This window comes from Branchiostoma lanceolatum, chromosome 7 (genome assembly GCF_035083965.1).
Source record: "Branchiostoma lanceolatum isolate klBraLanc5 chromosome 7, klBraLanc5.hap2, whole genome shotgun sequence".
In the NCBI taxonomy this organism is placed as follows: Eukaryota; Metazoa; Chordata; class Leptocardii; order Amphioxiformes; family Branchiostomatidae; genus Branchiostoma; species Branchiostoma lanceolatum.
In genome coordinates this window covers 172,231-194,415 of record NC_089728.1, presented here as the reverse complement: position 1 = coordinate 194,415, position 22,185 = coordinate 172,231, and the positions used below count along the sequence as shown (strand labels likewise).

The following is a 22,185-nucleotide window of genomic DNA, read 5'->3' as shown; positions in this document are numbered from 1 at the left end:
CCCAAGCCTGGAGTCCAGCCTTCTTAGCTTTAGTCTGCTACCCAAGCCTGGAGTCCAGCCTTCTTAGCTTTAGTCCGCTACCCAAGCCTGGAGTCCAGCCTTCTTAGCCTTATTCTGCTACCCAAGCCTGGAGTCCAGCCTTCTTAGCTTTAGTCCGCTACTCAAGCCTGGAGTCCAGCCTTCTTAGCCTTATTCTGCTACCCAAGCCTGGAGTCCAGCCTTCTTAGCTTTAGTCTGCTACCCAAGCCTGGAGTCCAGCCTTCTTAGCTTTAGTCCGCTACCCAAGCCTGGAGTCCAGCCTTCTTAGCCTTATTCTGCTACCCAAGCCTGGAGTCCAGCCTTCTTAGCTTTAGTCTGCTACTCAAGCCTGGAGTCCAGCCTTCTTAGCTTTAGTCCGCTACCCAAGCCTGGAGTCCAGCCTTCTTAGCTTTAGTCCGCTACCCAAGCCTGGAGTCCAGCCTTCTTAGCTTTAGTCTGCTACCCAAGCCTGGAGTCCAGCCTTCTTAGCTTTAGTCTGCTACCCAAGCCTGGAGTCCAGCCTTCTTAGCTTTAGTCCGCTACTCAAGCCTGGAGTCCAGCCTTCTTAGCCTTATTCTGCTACCCAAGCCTGGAGTCCAGCCTTCTTAGCTTTAGTCTGCTACCCAAGCCTGGAGTCCAGCCTTCTTAGCTTTAGTCTGCTACCCAAGCCTGGAGTCCAGCCTTCTTAGCTTTAGTCCGCTACTCAAGCCTGGAGTCCAGCCTTCTTAGCCTTATTCTGCTACCCAAGCCTGGAGTCCAGCCTTCTTAGCTTTAGTCCGCTACCCAAGCCTGGAGTCCAGCCTTCTTAGCTTTAGTCCGCTACCCAAGCCTGGAGTCCAGCCTTCTTAGCTTTAGTCTGCTACCCAAGCCTGGAGTCCAGCCTTCTTAGCTTTAGTCTGCTACCCAAGCCTGGAGTCCAGCCTTCTTAGCTTTAGTCCGCTACTCAAGCCTGGAGTCCAGCCTTCTTAGCCTTATTCTGCTACCCAAGCCTGGAGTCCAGCCTTCTTAGCTTTAGTCCGCTACCCAAGCCTGGAGTCCAGCCTTCTTAGCCTTATTCTGCTACTCAAGCCTGGAGTCCAGCCTTCTTAGCCTTATTCTGCTACCCAAGCCTGGAGTCCAGCCTTCTTAGCCTTATTCTGCTACCCAAGCCTGGAGTCCAGCCTTCTTAGCTTTAGTCCGCTACCCAAGCCTGGAGTCCAGCCTTCTTAGCTTTAGTCCGCTACTCAAGCCTGGAGTCCAGCCTTCTTAGCCTTATTCTGCTACCCAAGCCTGGAGTCCAGCCTTCTTAGCTTTAGTCTGCTACTCAAGCCTGGAGTCCAGCCTTCTTAGCCTTATTCTGCTACCCAAGCCTGGAGTCCAGCCTTCTTAGCTTTAGTCTGCTACTCAAGCCTGGAGTCCAGCCTTCTTAGCTTTAGTCCGCTACCCAAGCCTGGAGTCCAGCCTTCTTAGCTTTAGTCCGCTACCCAAGCCTGGAGTCCAGCCTTCTTAGCTCTAGTCCGCTACCCAAGCCTGGAGTCCAGCCTTCTTAGCTTTAGTCCGCTACCCAAGCCTGGAGTCCAGCCTTCTTAGCTTTAGTCTGCTACTCAAGCCTGGAGTCCAGCCTTCTTAGCTTTAGTCCGCTACCCAAGCCTGGAGTCCAGCCTTCTTAGCTTTAGTCCGCTACCCAAGCCTGGAGTCCAGCCTTCTTAGCTCTAGTCCGCTACCCAAGCCTGGAGTCCAGCCTTCTTAGCTTTAGTCCGCTACCCAAGCCTGGAGTCCAGCCTTCTTAGCTTTAGTCTGCTACCCAAGCCTGGAGTCCAGCCTTCTTAGCTTTAGTCCGCTACCCAAGCCTGGAGTCCAGCTTTCTTAGCTTTAGTCTGCTACTCAAGCCTGGAGTCCAGCCTTCTTAGCTTTAGTCCGCTACCCAAGCTCCAGGCTAACTTCCCACAGCAATGACACGAAATATTGCTTCAACACAAAAGTTTATTTTGCATTAATGATGTTATGAATAACTTAACATACAGTCTATGTGAGGTTAGGTGCATGTTTGTAGCAATAAAGGCACAGACTAGATCAAAGTCATCATGACTTCGAGCACCTGCAAAAAAAAACTCTCCAAGTATCTAAATGTTTCAAATTCTGCAGACATTGGTAACTCCAGAGTCTTCTACGCTGGCAATGACAATGATTCATATTTGTTATCAATATAGAGCTGTATGTTTAAATTTGTTGGATAAAATTTACTCTGCTGAAGTCTTTACCATTTCACTTTGTTTATATGCAATTTGTACAGCATTTGGACAATCGAAGTGCACTTAGATTAGAAAGGACATTCTAGCTTTGCTATATATGTACAATAGGGATTCCATGGACCATAGTTACTATTGCAGGGAATGACTTCAAATGTACAGGATGTGTTGAAATGGCACAAGGCACAACTGGTGAAAACACTTTTAACCTATATGGATAACTTTTTTATTTACAGCACAAGCATCAAGGTAGATTGTAAGCAACGCGAGGCTTTTACACTTATAACATCTGTATGTACAATAAGGTGCTGAACATGCTGGGACAAGGCCAGTCTGTTCAGTGCCATGCTAAAAACCAGCAGAAGCAAACATAAGTTTTACACTGGACTCCGGGTTTCCTGATGTACAAGTTTTACACTGGACTCCGGGTTCCTGATGTGTTGATATTCTGGAGAGTAGCAGCAGAGCAAGACCAGCTGAAATCTGAAGGCACTTCGACTTTTGAGATTGTAAATTAATGGAAAAATGCCACAAGTGACAGGACCTGCTGGTACAGGTTATACAGCGTCCAGTCTCTGATTTTAACTTCATTTTATACATTTCATAAACACTGACAACCCCAGACTTCCACAAGACAATGTATCTATTTTGTAGCGCTGTCCTCTGAGTTTGTAGTCCATTCTCTGGTATTTTGAAGCGCTGTTCTTCGAGTGAACATGTGGGGATTCAGGCCATATTTTGAACCGCTGTCCTCTGAGTATGTAGTTTAGTCCGGTATTTTGAAGTGCTGTCACATGTCCTCTGAGTTTGTGATTTTAGTCTGGTATTTTAAACCGTTGTCCTCTGAGTTTGTGGTTGATGTCTGCCAGAGCTATGGAGTACAGCAGTTTCTGTTCTAATGTCAGGTTGTTGAACATTTCCTCCTCTGCATTCTTCTCTTTCTCAGCTGTACAGGGAAACACAAAACCAACAGTCGTTAGAGCCATCGTACACCTTGTTTGCAACCATGTTTGTTGTTGAAAAAATATACAGACGACACGGCTATCTAGATTTGAGTTGGTCCATTCTCAGTACCCCTAGACCACAAAGACATCCTGCAGCGTAGTAGTAAGAGTCATCACTGATACTGAGGTTGTTCTGGCTACCTGTGCCCTTTAAATAGTACAAGGTTACAAGGTAAGGACAGTAAGACTCACCACTGTTCCCCTCCTTGTTCTTACTGACGGTGCCTTTCGGTCTGCCCGGCCGTTTCTTCCTGGGAGCACCCTCCCCCTGGTCGGCTGATGCGGACGCGCCGCTGCCTTCGCTGACGTTACTGTTGGTGTCGTCACGGTCCGCTTCTAACGCCACCTGTGGAACAGGTGAGACAGATGTGAGTTACTTATTCTTCTTACATCGCACCATCTGGAATTGAAAACAGCGTTCTTCTCTGTGCATCTTTGGAAAGCTGAAAGTGAGTCATCATCTGCTGCCATGTTGTTGTGTTTCAACAAGAGTTGTGACCAGTGGGACACCAGTATGGCGGATAGTGTTTGTTGCTATGACACCCACTTGATTGACAGGAAAATGCCATTAGGGAAGATCGGTCATGACAGTGGATATGATGTATGATCCTATTGACCTCTGACCTTTTTAATGAAGCTCTCGGTTTCAGAGATGCAGCTGCGGTTTGACCTCCGACGTTTGACCCTGACAGGTTTGTCCTGACCTTCCTTCCAGTCAGGGTCCTGCATGTGTTCCTCCCCCTCCGCGCCGCCCTCATGACTCACGTCTGTAAACAACAACAACAACAACAACAACACAGCATTCATCATTCTGCCATCTTTCTAGTCAGAGAACACAGCTCAACAAACTACCTATACTTTGGGTCTGACACGGGGCTGACTCCAGATTGGAACGTTTGTCCGTTCCACTCATTGTTGGGGTGGAGGGCGGTGGGACGAGGGCATTACGCATGATTATTGGTTGGGGAAAGCAAATTTCCGTCGGACAACGGAGGGACGAGTTCTGGAGACAGCCTTGGTCTGACAACACAGAACCATCCAACCAGCTCCACATGCTCCACATGCTCCACAATGTTCTGAGTCCTACTAATATCCTGCCAGAATATTCTTGTTGCCAGGCAACAGTCCGCTGTAGACTCACCTGAGGCTGCCAAAAGGGGCTTGGGGTTCAAAGGTCGCTTACTCATGAAGAGGTGGCCGCAGGGACAGCTTTTACAGGCTACCGGGATCTGCATGGGGGGAAAAAACATACACAGTTAACACTCTACAGGCTACTAGTCACTGGGATCTGGGAAAACACACACACACACACACACACACACACTCAATTAACCACTGGGATCTGCTTGGGAAATCAATACGTGTTGCAATATGTTAGGAGAATCTGGATAGAAATCAAATAGCGCACAGTGATTAAACATACATGTACTACATAGACAGAGAAAAACATGACCTGTACATTAAATTTGGTACATTAGATTTTGTACATCAACATTTTGTATCTTGCACTATCAGAGTACAATTTTCACTCCATAAATTTACAAACTGGAAAATATTCAACTCTTTCAAACTTACAATAAGTTATAGGGACAGACTGTTATAGTTTACCTTCCTCGCAGAACAGGTTTCTTAGCTAATAACAAAATGTCAAGTACATCTGCACATGCATCAGATTTTAGCCAGACAAGCTGCATGTGTTAGGAAAACTGATCTCATATTGGCCATAATATTTAAAGTGTCAACAAGCATAAGGTAGCAACCAGAGGAAACATATCCTCCCATTGCACCATCAGCACATTCGGAATCATGATTCTACAGGTCACTGACCCCTGAACTGTCCCATGTGTACCAGCCAGCCCAAACCCCATCACCAAACAGGCTGCCCTAATCTGCACTGACATTTGTAGGGGTCAGCCTCTCTGTTGACCTCCCTGTAAGTGGGCCTGCCTGCCACACTGCCTGGGGTTGGCTGTAACAAATTTATAAGCCTCCCTAATGCCACTGATCATGGGCATGACCTTCCTGTATAACATTAACCTAGCTTTGCTGTAACATGCAAACAGCCCTAATGCCACTGACCTTCCAGTATAATTGGAACCACTTGATATAATCTAGGTTATATGTATGGATAGTTCTGACTGCCACAAGTATCGGCACTTATGACTGTAAGTTCTGTGAACCACAGAGCCCTACACAGACCAGGGTTTAGCGTAGTCAGCCCTGCTGGTAACCTTTACTGTATAACTATGATAGTATGACAGTAGGCTAGTCTGTAGTCTATGCAATTTTATTAACCACAGAGTCAGCCCTGATCCTTAACTGTATAATTGTGATAGGCTATCAGTAGTCTATGCAGGTTTTGTGAACCACAGAATCTGCTCCTAACCTTGGCTTTACAGTACAATTGTACAGTAGGCTATAATCTATGTAGGCTCTGTGAACCACAGAATCTGCTCCTAACCTTGGCTTTACAGTATAATTGTACAGTAGTCTATAATCTATGTAGGCTCTGTGAACCACAGAATCTGCTCCTAACCTTGGCTTTACAGTATAATTGTACAGTAGTCTATAATCTATGTAGGGTCTGTGAACCACAGAATCTGCTCCTAACCTTGGCTTTACAGTATAATTGTACAGTAGGCTATAATCTATGTAGGGTCTGTGAACCACAGAATCTGCTCCTAACCTCTACTGTATAATTGCACAGTGGTCTATAATCTATTCTATGGGAGCACCAGGCATGCCAGCTATGGGCCCTGGGATCCTGCCAACTTCAATGGCACGTCAAATATAGCAGATACAGGATCTCCCACTGACGAACATCAGATCACTTTCATTACTGCATCTGAACATCCATCACTTTCACTGCATCTGTGACCGTAAGGACTGAGGTAAGAAACTTTCACTTCCCTGGGATGTTTCATATAAGGTGAAGTCTGCATTTCCTGGGGTCTGGCTGTTAATGTATGTTACTGCAAAGTCCCTCTCTCAACCCTCCTCTGCTACTGTACAGTAACCAGTGTAACTGTTGACTCAACCTTGTCAGTGGAATGTTATTATTGTGCCAGCTGATCATCATGCTGGTCCACACCACAGAACCAGGCAGATACACGTAGGCCATGTATAACTAACTGGGTAGGGGGGTGGGGCGATATCTAATTACACAATAACCTTGCAGTCTGAACAGAACCAATCATTAAGTATATAAATCTTTTTGGTAACTGTTCCATAACATCAGTTGATGTTTATAAAATGATCACACAAGGTCCTGGTTATACACAAGGCATACTGTATGACATAAATTTAGTTATTTATCTGATACTGGTAGATTGAGGGTGGATCTAGGGCAAGGTTGCCCCAAAGACCCCTACTGAGGAGGGGGGGGGGGGGGTAGGGCATGGCTGTCCCAAGCATAGTATTAGTACTAGTCCCAACCGTGTACTGAGCTAAGCATTGATTTCCACTTGGAAACTGGGATTAGAGAGCATTTTCTGTGGCTCCTTCCTTTATTGCTGCTACCTGCCAATATCTGCAGCCAGGAGACTCCTGGTGAATTTCTGAGCAGGCCTTTTCTCCTGTAACATGCTGCAGTGTGCAATAACCACCGGGGTTAGACAAAATCCATGCCTACAAAGCTCTACAGTTGTACACCTATACTTGTACACCTACAAGTGTAGCATACATGTACGTGAGCACTGCAGGGTTGATCAGGCCATGTGGTACCCTGGGTATTGTAACTGGGGCATGCATTCTTCCGCCTGACAAAGGCAAGGTCGTTCAAGGTCACACAGCGTTTGTGTGTCGCATTGCTGGTGCACCAGCAGTCACTATTAGTAATTATAAGGTCACTCCAGCCGCAGTATACTGGACGTCCATAACCAGCTGGTCCCACAGGGATCCCTGCACAACTGTTAAACTGGGCCAGTAACATTGAGAGCAGACCAGCCTTAGTGGGGTAGGAGTCTGGGAACAGCATCGGTACAGCAAGAAGGTAAGACAACAGGTACAGGTGCAGCTGATAATGGCACTGTGTTAATGCCGGAGAGACAAGTTGTCAGTATTGTAGGGTCTGGGTACTAGTACCCCCTGTAGTTTGATATAATCATAATAGTAATGCAGCTTTTAGCTTGTTCTCACTGATGTTTTGTAATAGTTTGTTGGAAACAGACATGGCAACCAGTGACCTTATTACTAGTAGTACTGAAGCTCTAACATTCCTTTGAGTTAACTGGCTACACAATGACATGAATATGTAGGTCCTCCTGTATATACATGGGTTAATTATAGAAGATAATTGCATGAGGTAATAAGTACAGGCTGATCAAGCCAGTTTCCCATTGCTTCAAACTGGGCCATTTTAACCTGCACAATATGGTGATACTGTCTGTGTGTGAACGCTGCCACGCAGACAGGGCCAAACCAAGGCAATAAGCTGTGTGGGGACCGAACTGCGGGTTTTTGGTTCTTTGGAGGTCACTAAAACATTCTGGCAACAACTGTTGTCAAGCCCTAAACTCACAATCAGACTGGTTTCAAAACTAATTTCATCAGTTATTTCGTTGACAGCCAAACCTTTTGTACTGCTCATGATCACCCAGAATTGTCAGTTATGTCATGAAACCACTTGTCTCTGTGGCATATAATATCAGGTGTAATATGTAACATAGTCTGTGCTGGCACTCCTACATAACCTTACTGCAAACCCTTCATCCACGAACACATTTCCGTGTCACACCGCAGTCTCAGTCTCTGGTAACAAAACCCTTCTCGCTGTGTCGGACCAAAGTGTAGATCTGCCTGAGATAAAGCTGGCTATACCTGCTCATAACTTACCTGTGGAGTCGGAACTAGTCTGTAAGCGTTCCCCACCTGTTGAGGGCAGGAGGAACCTGTTTGAGACAACAGTACCTAGGACACCTGTCCAGTACCTAACACACCTGTGGAGCATGCACAGGTAGTCTGCCCTGCACCTGTAATATTACCTGCACAGGTATGTTCACGTGATGTTGACTTTAACGTCACAACAACAGCCCCAGCCCGCCCTTCCCTGTAACCCGATATCCCTGTCACACCGCGGAAGGTCACCAGAGGGCAGGGATCAGTGTCTTATTCGAGGAGGTGCCTCGAACACGTTAAACTTAAACAGCCTCATTACCCTACACATTGGGTACCTGCCTGTGGCACTGGCTGCAAATACACCTGATATTATTATTATTATTCTATTATTATTTAGACTCCAAGCAGATGTAGAAAGGCGTCAGTCAGTCTGATAATTTACTTACAGTGGAGTTCGGTCAGAAACAGGCTGATCCGACAGGCCTGTTCACCTAACAAATCTCAGCTGCTAAACTATTCACGTAGTCTAAATAACATGTGAAATATTCACTTGGCTAATAGTATGTTAATTGAATATATAAGGTCACCAAAAAGTGGTAAATCATTTACCAAGGTCCTCGCTAGCAGATAAATTCTGATCACAGACAGCCAGCATTTCACTGTAGACTGTACAAATTAAAACAGTCGCGAGGCCGCGCCAGGAACGGAGGAAGTTTCCGCCATAGCGCGACGGTTGTAAGTTATATTTTTATCGGTTCTGGGGTTATTTCGTTCCCTACCTGTTGAGCACATGCCGGACATTGCTTCATGACCATGTCTGGCGGGCGGAGACTGTTCTAGACCCAAACACGCCGCCGGGACGCCGCTCCCTGACCAGAACTCCCGTCTCTCTCCCCACAACACAAACTCTCTCCGGACTGCAGGGAGCAATGACCTCAGGAAACAAGATGGCGTCCGGAAAACAAAGTCACGTGACAAGAAATTAAATAAACTTTTTTTCTGGATAAAAGTTTGCATCTTTTACAGAAGTTATCAGACAGTTTGATAACGCCAGATATTATCCAGCATCCTGTACCTAGTGTATCATGAATATATCACGCATCGCTGATGATATAACGTTAGTAAAGTAACCTTGACTTTGGGGTCAAAGTGAATCTAGACTAGTCCACAAAGTTAATTGTAGGTAATACCTGATGTTTGGTTTGGAAATGAAGTTGTACTTGATACAAATGCAGGAGTAGAGTAGTATATACTTAGCTTTAAATCTAGAAATATATTGTTTGGTTGGTATATACGTCTACATTTTTATATGGTAAAAAAACAAGCGCCCCTATTTAATGAGTTAGACTCGGCCACCCCTCGGACCGCCCCACAGATACGCAGCGCTGAGGTAGCAGATTTCCGCCCTTTGACGTTCCGCAGGGCGTGCTGAGAAACTTCCCGTGTCGGGCTGAAGTATGCTGTCTCGGTTCATGTCTGGGTGAGTCCGGGGGTTCTGTGGGGACTGTGTGCCCGCTGACCTATATTTCACCGCCGTCACACCGCGCGATCCTCCCACCGGGCATGGGGAGGGGGGCGGCCTGTGTGTGATGTAACTCTACCAACACGGCTCTAATTAATTAAGTAAGGACTCCTGTTGATGAGATCTTGTCCATGTGTCAACACGGCCAGGTTCACGCTTGTCGTTGTCGTTCATATGAATCTTAAAATGTACGTGCTGTTTCGAGGTTGACCAAATTATAGATTTTCGCTGAAAATTTCAGGGTGTTCTCTGTCTGGTCCTAAATGATAACAACAAAACTTTGTGTATTCGTTATTTATGTCAATAACAGTGTAGACTAGGGGTGGGTACCGGTACCATGAACCGGTACAAAACCGATATTTCTTAATGGACCGGTCCAAAGAAACGGTCCGTAAAAAATCAGTGGACCGGCCTATGGACCGATTAGAAATTTCATAGTACCAGGCTACCAGCAGGCGGTCACATACCTGGTCTAAGAAAATACAAAACAGCAGATTTAACGAGTCGTTTTCGAAGACCTTAGCTGTGAATCATATCTAGAAACACTTAAAGGATGAGTAAACAGACGGCGAGTAGAGTATATAGTTATAATTTTGAGACAAAGTGCAAACCTTAGAAATTATATCGTTCCAGACATTTGGAGACTTTTAAGTGTGTCTCGCTCTCCAAGATATGATGTACTGCGACACTACTATAATCAGGTACAGGTCCGGAACAGGACCTGACCCTCTGAACCTGGACCTGGACCAGTCCGGGACCTGAATTTTATGTACCGGTACCCACCCCTCGTGTAGACATTGTTTCCTGGGTCTGATGCGCATGTCTGATATTGAAATGGTGTATAGACCTTTCGGAATGTGTGTGTTAGACTGTCTTTTCCCAGACCCTCGAGACCAATTCATTAAAAAATTTAAAGTAAGAAAATCACCCAACCCAGCCTAACACAGATAATTTTGTCCTACCTGGGAAACGGAGCCCCAGAACAACGACAACCACACTGGGCCATTGTGCCAGACCGTATCATAGTATGTACCTGGCCCATGTGTTCAGTGATTGTTGATGTTGTTCTGTCCATGCAGACCCCACCCAGCCAAACGCAGACTCGTGGCCATGTCGTCCCACCTGGGAAATGGGCCCCAGAACGGCGGCCCCACCGGGCCCACGGGCCAGACCAGGGCCAAGGTGCTGACCATCGACTCCATGAACCCGCTGGTCAAGAAGGTCGAGTACGCCGTCCGCGGACCCATCGTTGCCAGGGCAACGGAACTGGAGAAAGAGCTGGAAAAGGTGAAATTTGTAGATGAAGTTCCATATTTGGTAACATTAATTTTTATTTATCAATGTTGAATGGATATGGCTTTACCCGGCCCTTCAGCCAAGTTGGGCAGATTTCCAAGAGAGCCCATATAACAGGTAGAGAGAATACAGACTTGGAAGGTCAGAAATGATACAAGTGAAATAAGATTCATAGTAAGGATCTGTTTAGAATTTCCAGTTTGAAAATATTTTCTGGTCTTATGGAGTTCTGCACTCCAGTATGATGATTCTCCTCACACTCCTGGCACTGGTCCCAGTGCAGACCATGCTGCAGTCGGCATCAGGAGCATCGATCAGTGGCCAATAGACCAGCAACAGGCATTGCACTGAGATTGAGATTGAGATGTGAGTGGGTCGTCATAACTCAACAGCCTGCCCTGTGTGCAGAAAACTGTGAAAACTGGAAGTGTAACAGTGCAGATTTGGTCATGGAATTGTGCTATATCCGGGTTGGTACCTACTTAGTCACTTATTGTTTAACAGGTAATGTACTACATGTAGTAAGCGTTTATCTTTGTGACATGCACCCCCTCACACCTGCCACAGAAATACTCAGTTATAGCCTAAAGCCCTGAACAGACTTTTCCCTGAACTACTCACCAATACAGCTGTCTCAAAGATACATACAGGACATGGTTTGTTGTAGTACTGTGGTCTGACTGATACGTTTATATACATACTTTTATGTATTTTATTGTTGTATTTCTGATTGCGAATTTGTGTCCTTCCCAGGGAGTTCCCAAACCCTTCAAGCAGGTCATCAAGGCCAACATCGGGGATGCTCATGCCATGGGGCAGAAACCCATCACCTTCCTCAGACAGGTATGTCACACACATACTCATGCACACACACACACATTTACACACACATTAACACACACACTCTCTCACACACACACACGCCATGGGGCAGAAACCCATCACCTTCCTCAGACAGGTATGTCACACACATACTCATGCACACACACACACATTTACACACACATTAACACACACACTTTCTCACACACACACACGCCAGGGGGCAGAAACCCATCACCTTCCTCAGACAGGTACGTCACATACACACGCATGCACACACACACACATTTACACACACATTAACACACACACTTTCTCACACACACACACGCCAGGGGGCAGAAACCCATCACCTTCCTCAGACAGGTACGTCACATACACGCGCTCAAACGCACGCACACACATACACACACGCACGCACGCACACACAGACACACACACGCACGCCATGGGGCAGAAACCCATCACCTTCCTCAGACAGGTACGTGTCTCACACTCTCACACACTCTTTCACGCACACACACACGCTCACACACTCACACTATCACACACAAACCCTCACACATAATAATATTTACAAATGTACACTTTGTTGTGTGTACGTGTATGAACTCTAACCTCATGTTTGGCCTTTGCCCAGGTCATCAGCCTGTGCGTGAACCCTGACCTTTTGAACAATGAGAGTTTCCCAGCAGATGCCAGGGAGCGCGCTCGGAGAATTCTGCAGGGCTGCAAGGGAGGGAGTTTAGGTAAGGAGACAGAGCGCTGGTTTGGGGGGAAGTTTAGGTTTGGAGATTGTTCTGTAGAATACAAATGCAAATATGTACCAGCTGGGTTATTTTATTTGTTTAGTTCTTTAAACATTTTGTTTTTGTCTGTCTTTGTCACATAAAATCAATGGTATTCCTAGCAAAGAGTTGGAGCAGAAATTCACTCTTCGGTGCATTTTGTCATTCATCACTGCAGAGGATTCTCTCCAGCCAAGTTTGTATTTTACACCTCCTATATGGTGCCCCCTTCTTGCCATAATATTTATAGAGAGGACTTCCAAAGATTTGTAAATTCTTATGCTGTCCCAGTGTCTGGTATGAGGAAAAAACAACAGTTGCAGTGTATGTGTGTGGAACACAAGTACACATGTTTTATACAATTACCAGGGAAATATATGGCATTCCCAGCAAAATGAGGGTGTCTAATTTTCTTGTTCTCAAAGTGTGGGCTTCCAGAAGACGCCCTGCTAGCTGTTTGTTTGCTATGTTGTCTGCTGATCTCCCAGGTCTAACCCATCCTTGCATGTGCCCATCTCCCAGTGACGTATATTCTAATTGTTATGTGTGTACCAGCGGTATATGTAAGACTTATAGTGGCCTAGCATCAGCCCCAGTGCTAACCCGTCCTTGCATGTGCCCGTCTCCCAGTGACGTATATTCTAATTGTTATGTGCGTACCAGCGGTATATGTAACACAAACAGGGGCCCAGCATCAGCCCCAGTGCTAACCCGTCCCTGCATGTTATATTGTCTGCTGTACTCCCAGTGCTAACTAGCACTTATAACCTGTCCCTGCTTGTGCCCGTCTCCCCACAGACGATGTCATGGCCGTACCGCTGCCGTCGCTGCTAGAGTCACACGGAATCGGTAGCTCCTCCCACGTTACGCTTACTTCTCTCAGCCAAACCAACCGCATTCTGGGGTTCTTGGCATTTGTTAAGAAATTGCAGCATAATGATAGCAGTGTGCATAGTTTCAGCACTGAGCATTTTATCCATTATCACTCCGGCCTTCTTCTACAAACCCAAGAACCACAGAATGGGGTTGTTCAGGCCCACTGGTGGCAGTGCATGACCCGTGATGTGACAGGAAAATGAACCGTCTGATTCAGAAGTTCATGATGGCTCTTCAGCATTGTTTGGACCCCAGTTTGATTACCATTTGCTAATCTGGAACTGTTCAGAATCCTTCAATGGTATCATGCTAGAAATATCTGTTTATCATAAACCAATAATAGGAAAGTTAATAAACAAGTAAAAAAGAAATGAATCAGATGCAAAATCTCTCCCGTACCATCCTGAACTTTTGAAATGGTCTGTAATACAATCCATAATTCCCTGATCATCCCAAGCCCCTTTCAGCTGTAGTGGCTCGTGGTGTCGCTGAGAGGGATTTCTGATTTCAGGCTGATTTTGGCGATTCCTTTTGTGTCGATGTTAAGGGAAACCTTTGTGTTTCTGTGTTTTACGATTTTTCTTCTGATTGAGTTTCAACTCTTTGCAGGTTGCACAATTATAGGTAATAGTTTGTAACAAGCACAAGCTTGGTGTGATTTATTTTTGCATGTTCTCTCTATCCTGTAATTGTGTGTGTGTGTGTGTCTGTCTGTCTGTCTGTGTGTGTTAGCTGTTTTGTGTTTGACTCAGTTGATTCTATATGCAGGTTCTACAGATTGATAGATAGCTGTAGAGATTACATGAATAATTACCATCAAATGAGGATCAGCATGATGCTTTTTGTCTCTTTCTTCCCATTGGTTCTTAGTACGAGTATTTACTATTTGCTTTTTCTCCTGCCTTGTGTTTTGTGGATGTGCAATTGTGTGACCCAAGTTCCTACATCCCAGGTTCCTACAGAGACAGTGTGGGTGTGTTGATTATCCCAGGCTCCTACAGTGACATTGTGGGTGTGTTGATTATCTATCCCAGGTTCGTACAGTGACAGCGTGGGTGTGGAGGTGATCAGGAAGGACATCGCTGCGTACATCGAGAGAAGAGACGGCTTCCCGTCCGACCCAGACAACATCTTCCTGTCCACGGGAGCCAGCGATGCCATCAAGGTATGCCGTGGTGACCCGACCATGGGCACCCTGAGCTCGGCAGACATTCCAGACACTTCCAAACCTAGTAGATCCTTTTGACACCAGTCTAGATCACGGAACTTTTGAAAAAAAGCTGTCTGAATTATGCCTGAAACTTTAATTCACAGTCCTTGCATGTCAGGTAAAGACGGCGTTGCCGCCTTTCACGCTCTCATGCAACAGATCTTTGCGTGCAAATCAGTAGGTTAGGGCGTCAAGACCTCATGTTAATACATCAGATGTACATCACATATTTGCACATCACACATAGATAAAGGTGCATGGACTCATGCAACTCAGCTAACTCATGTGACTGTATGTGAATGTGTAGAATAAGGCATGCTTCCCCCATGTGACTATGAATGTTTAGAATATAAGGCATGTTTACTGTTGATGACTTATGTAGAATAAGGCATGTTTCCCCCTGCTGTGACTATGAATGTGTAGAACATGGTGAAGCTGATGGTCCGTGGCTCGGGGCGGGACCAGACCGGCGTGATGATCCCCATCCCGCAGTACCCGCTCTACTCCGCCGTCACGGCCGAGCTCAACGCAGTACAGGTACAGTCGCTAGGGGGCGTTACACTACAGTTAGGCTACAGTCGGCTGGGCTCGCATCAGACAAGAACAGACTACTCCGCCTCTTGTTCGTGTTGAAGGTGACCAAAAACAAGAAGGATCCTGAATTTTATAAAGGTTCAAACTTGCAGTGTAGCAGTCCTGGTTTTGTCCCATGCCTGCCCAGCCTGTTGTAGCGGTGTATAACCCACGTACTGGGGTGTATAACCCACGTATCGGTAGTATAACCCATGTTTCTCCTGTGCCCAGAACTGCCTGCACCTGCTGGTGGCTGGGTCGGGGAAGACCCGTACCGGGATCATGATCCCCATCCCTCAGTACCCACTTTACTCCGCAGCTGCCAGTCAGCTGGACGCGCACCAGGTACCCGCAGACCTAGCGTGTGCCGTGGCAAGACTAACAACTAACTAACAACTGCTGCCATGGCGATACTAACAACTCAGTTGTCCTGCTACTGTTGCCATGGCAATACTGCTGGTATTGCCGTTTTCCCAACATCTGCACTTCCTGCTGTGTGATCGCCGACCGCTGTGCTTAGTGGTGCCTGAACCTGCACCTGAACCTAAACCTCTGGACTCGAGTCCGAACCTAAACCTAAACTCGGGTTTAGATCCACACCACTAGCTGTGCTGATTGTACAACAGGGGAGCTCAGGCAGTTGGACTCCCAATGTAGTTACCGGGTATCAAGAGTTCAACAGGACCTTTTCCCCTGAGAACTCCTTACTGGCTGCTGGCATGAGGCGTGTCTGCACCTGTAACTGTGCCTGCAGTGACATGCTGTTTGCCTGTAGCACTGCTCATGTGTGGCAGGATATGCTGGAATAGTTACATACTGTGTCTTGAAATGGGACAATTTTAGAGCAATGGCTATTGCTTTTTTATCTACTGTGTTTGTATTGTTCAGGAAAGTTAGGGAGGGGGGCTGTCAAAGGAAAAGGCTATGTGACGAGAATGTTTTTAACCACCACCTCAGTATTTACTAGAATGTCCTTGGGGAAAATCTTGGTTTGTTTCTGCATCCTGAGAATTACTGATGACTCGACAGACCCCTGACTGAGCAATATGGGGGACTATAAATTGCTTTTTATGTTTAGCCATACCTAGTATGGCTCAACATATTGTTTTTGTTCACGTTCTTCTCCTGCCATATCTTCAAATGGAATCTACTCCGTCATTTTTGGGCCAAACGGCCTGAAATTTGGCATGCAGGTAAAGATGGCAAATACCCTTAGGTGATTTTTTAATTTTGTTGAAACAGGCATTAAAATCATTTTTATGGAGTTTTTTTGGGGCATTTTTAGACAATTTTTATATTTTGGGCTCCTGTGCGCTGGTATTGCAAGCAAGTGACCTGAAATTCGGTACAAGGGTGCCTTGAACATGTCCCTACAGGACTTCAATCACAATTCTGGTGTACATCACTTCAGAATGCTTCATTTTGGGGACTTTTGGGCCCATTTTCAGACCAAAAACAGGCCAAAAGTGGTATCCCCGTTCCATGTTCTATTTGCTGCTGGCCAAGGAATCCATGTTCTATCTAAGGATCCCCGCATTCCATTTGCTACTGGCCAAAGAACGCGTGTTCTATTTAGGTCACCTGAGGTCATATTGCAGGAACACACGCAAGCCTTTGCAGTAAGAAGCGCTTGGGGTCTGGCAGAACTTGTAGAGAGAATTTTTTTTGCACGGGTGATTTTGGAACAGTCAATTTATGCATCGGGAGGGAGATTGGCGAAGTATGATGCTCTCGCAAATGTTGCCTTTCTACATGCAGTTAATATTTCGATTTGCCCAGGCTTTATTTTGGGACAGCCCACTTCTTGCATGGGGAGGAGTATGGCTAAACATGCTGTATTTGCTCAGGGGCAAATGACGGCCTTTCTAGTTTATCTACTGTGTTTGTATTGTCCAGGAAAGTTAGGGGGGCAAAGGAAAAGGCTATGTGGTGAAAATGTTTTTGACACTCACCTCAGTATTTACTGGAATGTCCTTGGGGGAAAATCTTGGTTTGTTTCTGCATCCTGAGAGTTCCTGATGACTCGACAGACCCCTGACTGTTCTGACTGGTATTGCAGGTGAACTACTACCTGAACGAGGACAACAACTGGGCGCTGGACATCGCAGAGCTGGAGCGGTCCGTCAAGGAGGCACGGCAGCACTGCACGCCGCGGGTGCTCTGTGTCATCAACCCCGGCAACCCCACAGGTGAGGAGAATCACTACATTCATCTGTTCCCTCCCGACTAGATGTTGAGTAAGAATTGACATGATTGTGTTGTTTGTAGGGAGTAGGGAGAATTGACTTGCATTGTAGGGAGTAGGGAGAATTGACCTGTATTGTTTGTAGGGAGTAGGGAGAATTGACCTGCATTGTTTGTAGGGAGTAGGGAGAATTGACATGTATTGTTTGTAGGGAATAAGGAGAATTGACCTCCATTGTTTGTGCCCCTCCAGGCCAGGTGTTGAGTAAGGAGAATGTCCAGGAGATTATCAAGTTTGCAGCCAGGGAACATCTCTTCCTGATGGCTGATGAGGTATGAACTTCTCCTTACTAACAACAACAAGATCGAGCTGTACTGTAGCGCTGATTTGGTGGAACATGCTCCTCCCTTGCATAAGTGGTGTGTAGTGCTGGACAGGCCTGCATTTTGGGCATTGATACCATCTTAGTGTAGATCCCTGGGCAATTTGGCTTCAATGCTGCCTTCATGTGATGACCATCAATCATCATTTATCATTCTGGCTCCTCAGACTGTACCAAAGCCTGACCTCCTTCCCCTGACAAGAGCCAGTTACACCAAATTAACCCCCTGCCCTCAGTCTCCAGAACTAATTACCATGACAGGAAATGGCATCAATGCAGGACAGTCCACAGCAATTGGAGATGCCTTCTATGACCAGTTGGTACTGGGGTTAATCCAAGGAGGTTTCTTATATCCTCCTTGGTTAATCTAAAGATTGAGCATGACCACTAGATAATTTCAGTGACAGAAACTGCATCAATGTGGCACTGCTCCAGCCAATTGGTTCAAGGCTTTGCTGGGTTGACAGTTTAGGGAGGGAAACTTGAACATCAATAATTGGTGTGAAATCACCGTGCCAGTTGGCATCGATTTGGCCTTAAAGCAACATGAAAACTTTAAGTATTGCGGCAGTGAGCAGGAGTTTCACTAGGGCTGAAAATGGGCTGTTTTTTCAATGTTTATACTATAGGTTATTGATTGATTGATTGATTGATAGGTGTACCAAGACAACATCTATGCTGAAGGCTGTGCTGTACATGTTGTTGTGTTTGTTGTTGTTTGCAGGTTTACCAGAATAACCTCAATGCAGAAGGCTGTGCTGTACATGTTGTTGTGTTGTTCTTTGCAGGTGTACCAAGACAACATCTATGCGGAAGGCTGTGCGTTCCACTCCTTTAAGAAGACGATGATGGAGCTGGGGCCGGAGTACTCCACCCTGGAGCTCGCATCCTTCCACTCCACATCCAAGGGCTACATGGGAGAGTGAGTACCTCATGTGTGTGTGTGTGTTGCAGGTGTGGTTTCCGTGGTAACAGTGATGTTTGTTGCAGGTGTGGTTTCCATGGTAACAGTGATGTTTGTTGCAGGTGTGGTTTCCGTGGTAACGGTGATGTTCGTTACAGGTGTGGTTTCCGTGGAGGTTACATGGAGGTGATAAACATGGACCCGCAGGTCAAGCTGCAGCTCAAGAAACTCGTGTCAACCAAACTGTGCCCACCTGTGTCGGGACAGGTGAGATACCTTTCTTCAGAAGTTTACCTGTGAGGATACTATGTGATGATGTAGTAAGTTTTTGTGCTGTAGTTGGTAGAACCGATGTGTAAGTGTGTACTGATGGTTCTGATGTTTAACCTGTGTACTGATGGCTCTGCTGTTGTTCTACAGGCGACCATGGACTGTGTGGTTAAGTTCTTGTGCTGTAGTTGGTAGAACCGATGTTTAAGTGTGTACTGATGGTTCTGATGTGTGGTTCTGATGTGTAAGTGTGTACTGATGGTTCTGATGTTTAACCTGTGTACTGATGGCTCTGCTGTTGTTCTACAGGCGACCATGGACTGCGTGGTTAAGTTTTTGTGCTGTAGTTGGTAGAACCTAGTATGTGTAAGTGTGCACTGATGGTTCTGCTGTTTAACCTGTGTACTGATGGTTCTGCTGTTTAACCTGTGTACTGATGGTTCTTCTGTTGTTCTACAGGCGACCATGGACTGCGTGGTTAACCCTCCACAGCCCGGGGAGCCTTCCTACGAGTCTTTCATCAAGGTAGGTTTTCCTGGGATGCCTTGCGGTATGAGAAAGAATTTAGAGCAGCGTATTTTGTTATTTTGGCAACCTTAGATTTGGTTATTAACTGTTGAGGTTTTCTAGGCTGATTTTGAAATCTTAAGTCACCTGTAAGATGCTATTGTGCTGCCGTATAGGAGAAGACGGCGGTGCTGAAGTCGCTGGCAGAACGTGCCAAGCTGGTCGCGGAGACGTTCAACTCCATCGAGGGGGTGACGTGTAACACGGTCCAGGGCGCCATGTACGCCTTCCCCAGGATAGCCCTGCCGCAGCGCGCCGTGGAGAAGGCCAAGGTCGGTGCAGACGGCTCACACTTACGAAACCGACTGTTGAATCAGACTTGAACTGGAATTGCCAACTCAAACATTGGACTTACCCATTATTATACATATATTAGTTTCCGACTGATCAACTCCAGTATTTGTCGAGGAATGAGCAATCCACTGCCTCTGTGACATCACGTTATGCAGAAAACATGCGTAGCTCAGTAAGCAGTCCATAAGTGAATTTTTTGTTGTTGGCAATTACAGTTCAACTTTGATTCAGTATAACTTCTACTAACAGAGATGAACTTCCAGGTAAAGACACACTGTTGAGAATTCTTGTATCTGAGGTAGTAGCTAATAAGTGTGGTTTTTCAAATGAGGAAAACGTACTAAAACTTATTTAACTTCGCTCCTTCCCTGCAGTCCCTGGGGCAGGCGCCAGATGGCTTCTACGCTCTGCAGCTGCTGGAGCAGGCTGGGATATGTGTGGTGCCGGGCAGCGGGTTCGGGCAGAGGGAGGGAACCTACCACTTCAGGTCAGGGGGGTTTGTTTTGGGTTCGGGCAGAGGGAGGGAACCTACCACTTCAGGTCAGGGGGGTTTGTTTTGGGTTCGGGCAGAGGGAGGGGACCTACCACTTCAGGTCAGGGGGGTCGTTTGTTTGTTTTGGGTTCGGGCAGAGGAAGGGGACCTACCACTTCAGGTCAGGGGGGTTTGTTGGTTTTGGGTTCGGGCAGAGGGACGGCACGTACCACTTCAGGTCAGGGGGGTTTGTTTTGGGTTCGGGCAGAGGGATGGGACGTACCACTTCAGGTCAGGGGGGTTTGTTTTGGGTTCGGGCAGAGGGAGGGAACCTACCACTTCAGGTCAGGGGACCCGGGGTTGTTTGTTTTGGGTTCGGGCAGAGGGACCGGACCTACCACTTCAGGTCAGGGGGGTTATTTGCTTTGGGTTCGGGCAGAGGGACCGGACCTACCACTTCAGGTCAGGGGGGTTCGTTTGTTGGTTTGTTTTGCTTAACGGGTTAACACCCGTCCTGTGGGAAGGAAAAACCTGACTGATAATGAAGAGTGGACGTCTCTCGCTGTCCCAAAGAGGCTGACTGCTGCAGCGGAGATAAAGTCTGGCGGCAAATTTCCAGCTCTGTGTCTGTCTTGTCTCCCCAGCAGCCAGCTCAGGTCGGGTGACTAGCCAGGTAGGTACGAGGTAAAGCCCCCAGCAGCCAGCTCAGGTCGGGGGACTAGCCAGGTAGGTACGAGGTAAAGGCTGTCATTAATGCTGTGTTTACCCCTCCCCAGGACGACCATCCTCCCCCAGCCGGACAAGCTGAAGATCTTCATGGACGCGTTCACAGCCTTCCACAACAAGTTCATGAAGGAGTACGCCGACTAGCAGCGCCGGATCTGCGCCGATGGAGTACCACAGGATCCACACAAGCTTCGCTCAGAATAGCACAAAATCTACGCTGATTAAGACTCTCAGGACTTTCTACTGAGAACGACACACTCATGACAAAGCTGTTTCTTTTACGCTTCTCAGTGTAATGATTATGGAGTATTGATGGTGAAGGTATCAGCCATAGATAGAACAGTGCGGTGTTCAATCAATATCACCTGATGGTGGGTGTGGGAGTGGCTGCCTACAGCCAGGGCTGTGTGATGTGTACAGGACTCCCCCTAGTGTGCCCGTGGGGGGGGATATGTAGAGCAACCCCTTCTAGCTATAGTTGGGGGGAGCTTATAAGTACGGCTATGATGTGTAGAGGACGGGGACCAGACAGCCGTGCGCGTCACGCCAAACTCAGCGTGGGTTCAAACCTGTCACAGAGTCCTGGCTGTTGTACGTGCCAACTCACACAGTGAACAGGCTTGGTTAGGGGAGTGGGGAGATGACATAGTTCATGTTGAAGAGAGATAACATAAAAATATATGTTGGTCCAAGCAGGGTTGGGAGATTATGAAAATGTAGTGCAAAATTGTAAAAAGGCTAAATGATTTGTGTGTTCTTTTGCCATGCCAAGTTTCTGATTTACTGTTTTAAATTAAGCAGTATTTTGGTGATTGTACAGAAGATGTGATTGCCTCTGTTCTGTGTCTGACGCTCCCATTGCTCAGTCTGACTGGCAGTTTATGAACAATACCTCTGATGGCACACAGTCTGCACAGTGGCGACATGTAGCAGCACACAAAAACATCTCTGGGATTTTCTCCAATTTTTCTAGATTAGCAAAGACAATGTGAATTTTAAGCCAAATATCAATGTAGTGTTTCTATGGTGATATGTCATGTGACTTTGGGTAACATTCGTGTACCAGACAACTTAAATTCTCTCTAAAACCGCCATGGCAAGCTGCCTTATTTCTGCCACAAATACATATCTACCAAACTGGCGTCTACTTTTGTAAATTTGTAAGTGCAGTTGTTGAAGACAAGTTTGTCTTTCTTGTAGCTAAATATGAGT

At 46.5% G+C, this 22,185-nt stretch overlaps 2 protein-coding genes across 11 annotated transcripts; one reads left to right on the top strand and one right to left on the bottom strand.

The window, feature by feature from the left end:
• Positions 1–1,966: 1,966 nt before the first annotated feature.
• LOC136438453 (UPF0547 protein C16orf87 homolog) lies at positions 1,967–9,039 on the bottom strand. 4 transcript variants are annotated; one of them, XM_066433238.1, is made up of 6 exons: positions 8,866–9,039; positions 4,392–4,479; positions 3,875–4,017; positions 3,443–3,596; positions 3,041–3,192; positions 1,967–2,945 (listed from the first exon to the last, which is right to left on the bottom strand). In XM_066433238.1, the coding sequence occupies exons 1-5, from the start codon at positions 8,899–8,901 to the stop codon at positions 3,062–3,064; spliced, it is 552 nt and encodes a 183-aa protein (XP_066289335.1). In that variant the 5' UTR covers positions 8,902–9,039; the 3' UTR covers positions 1,967–2,945; positions 3,041–3,061. The 4 variants fall into 4 exon arrangements, with proteins under 4 accessions (XP_066289335.1, XP_066289334.1, XP_066289339.1 ...); XM_066433237.1 differs by having other exon boundaries at positions 1,967–3,192; XM_066433242.1 differs by lacking the exon at positions 8,866–9,039 and adding an exon at positions 8,120–8,235 and having other exon boundaries at positions 1,967–3,192.
• LOC136438449 (alanine aminotransferase 2-like) lies at positions 5,997–21,232 on the top strand. Of its 7 annotated transcripts, none has more exons than XM_066433232.1 (15): positions 5,997–6,141; positions 10,688–10,895; positions 11,658–11,747; positions 12,367–12,475; positions 13,313–13,363; positions 14,425–14,555; positions 15,024–15,137; positions 17,233–17,362; positions 17,611–17,690; positions 18,529–18,662; positions 18,803–18,911; positions 19,374–19,439; positions 19,598–19,753; positions 20,150–20,262; positions 21,024–21,232. In XM_066433232.1, exons 2-15 carry the CDS (start codon positions 10,719–10,721, stop codon positions 21,115–21,117), a joined length of 1,554 nt encoding a protein of 517 aa, XP_066289329.1. In that variant the 5' UTR covers positions 5,997–6,141; positions 10,688–10,718; the 3' UTR covers positions 21,118–21,232. The 7 variants fall into 7 exon arrangements, with proteins under 7 accessions (XP_066289329.1, XP_066289330.1, XP_066289326.1 ...); XM_066433233.1 differs by lacking the exon at positions 5,997–6,141 and adding an exon at positions 7,112–7,241; XM_066433229.1 differs by lacking the exons at positions 5,997–6,141; positions 15,024–15,137 and adding exons at positions 9,438–9,566; positions 15,405–15,518.
• The last annotated feature ends 953 nt before the right edge of the window (positions 21,233–22,185 follow it).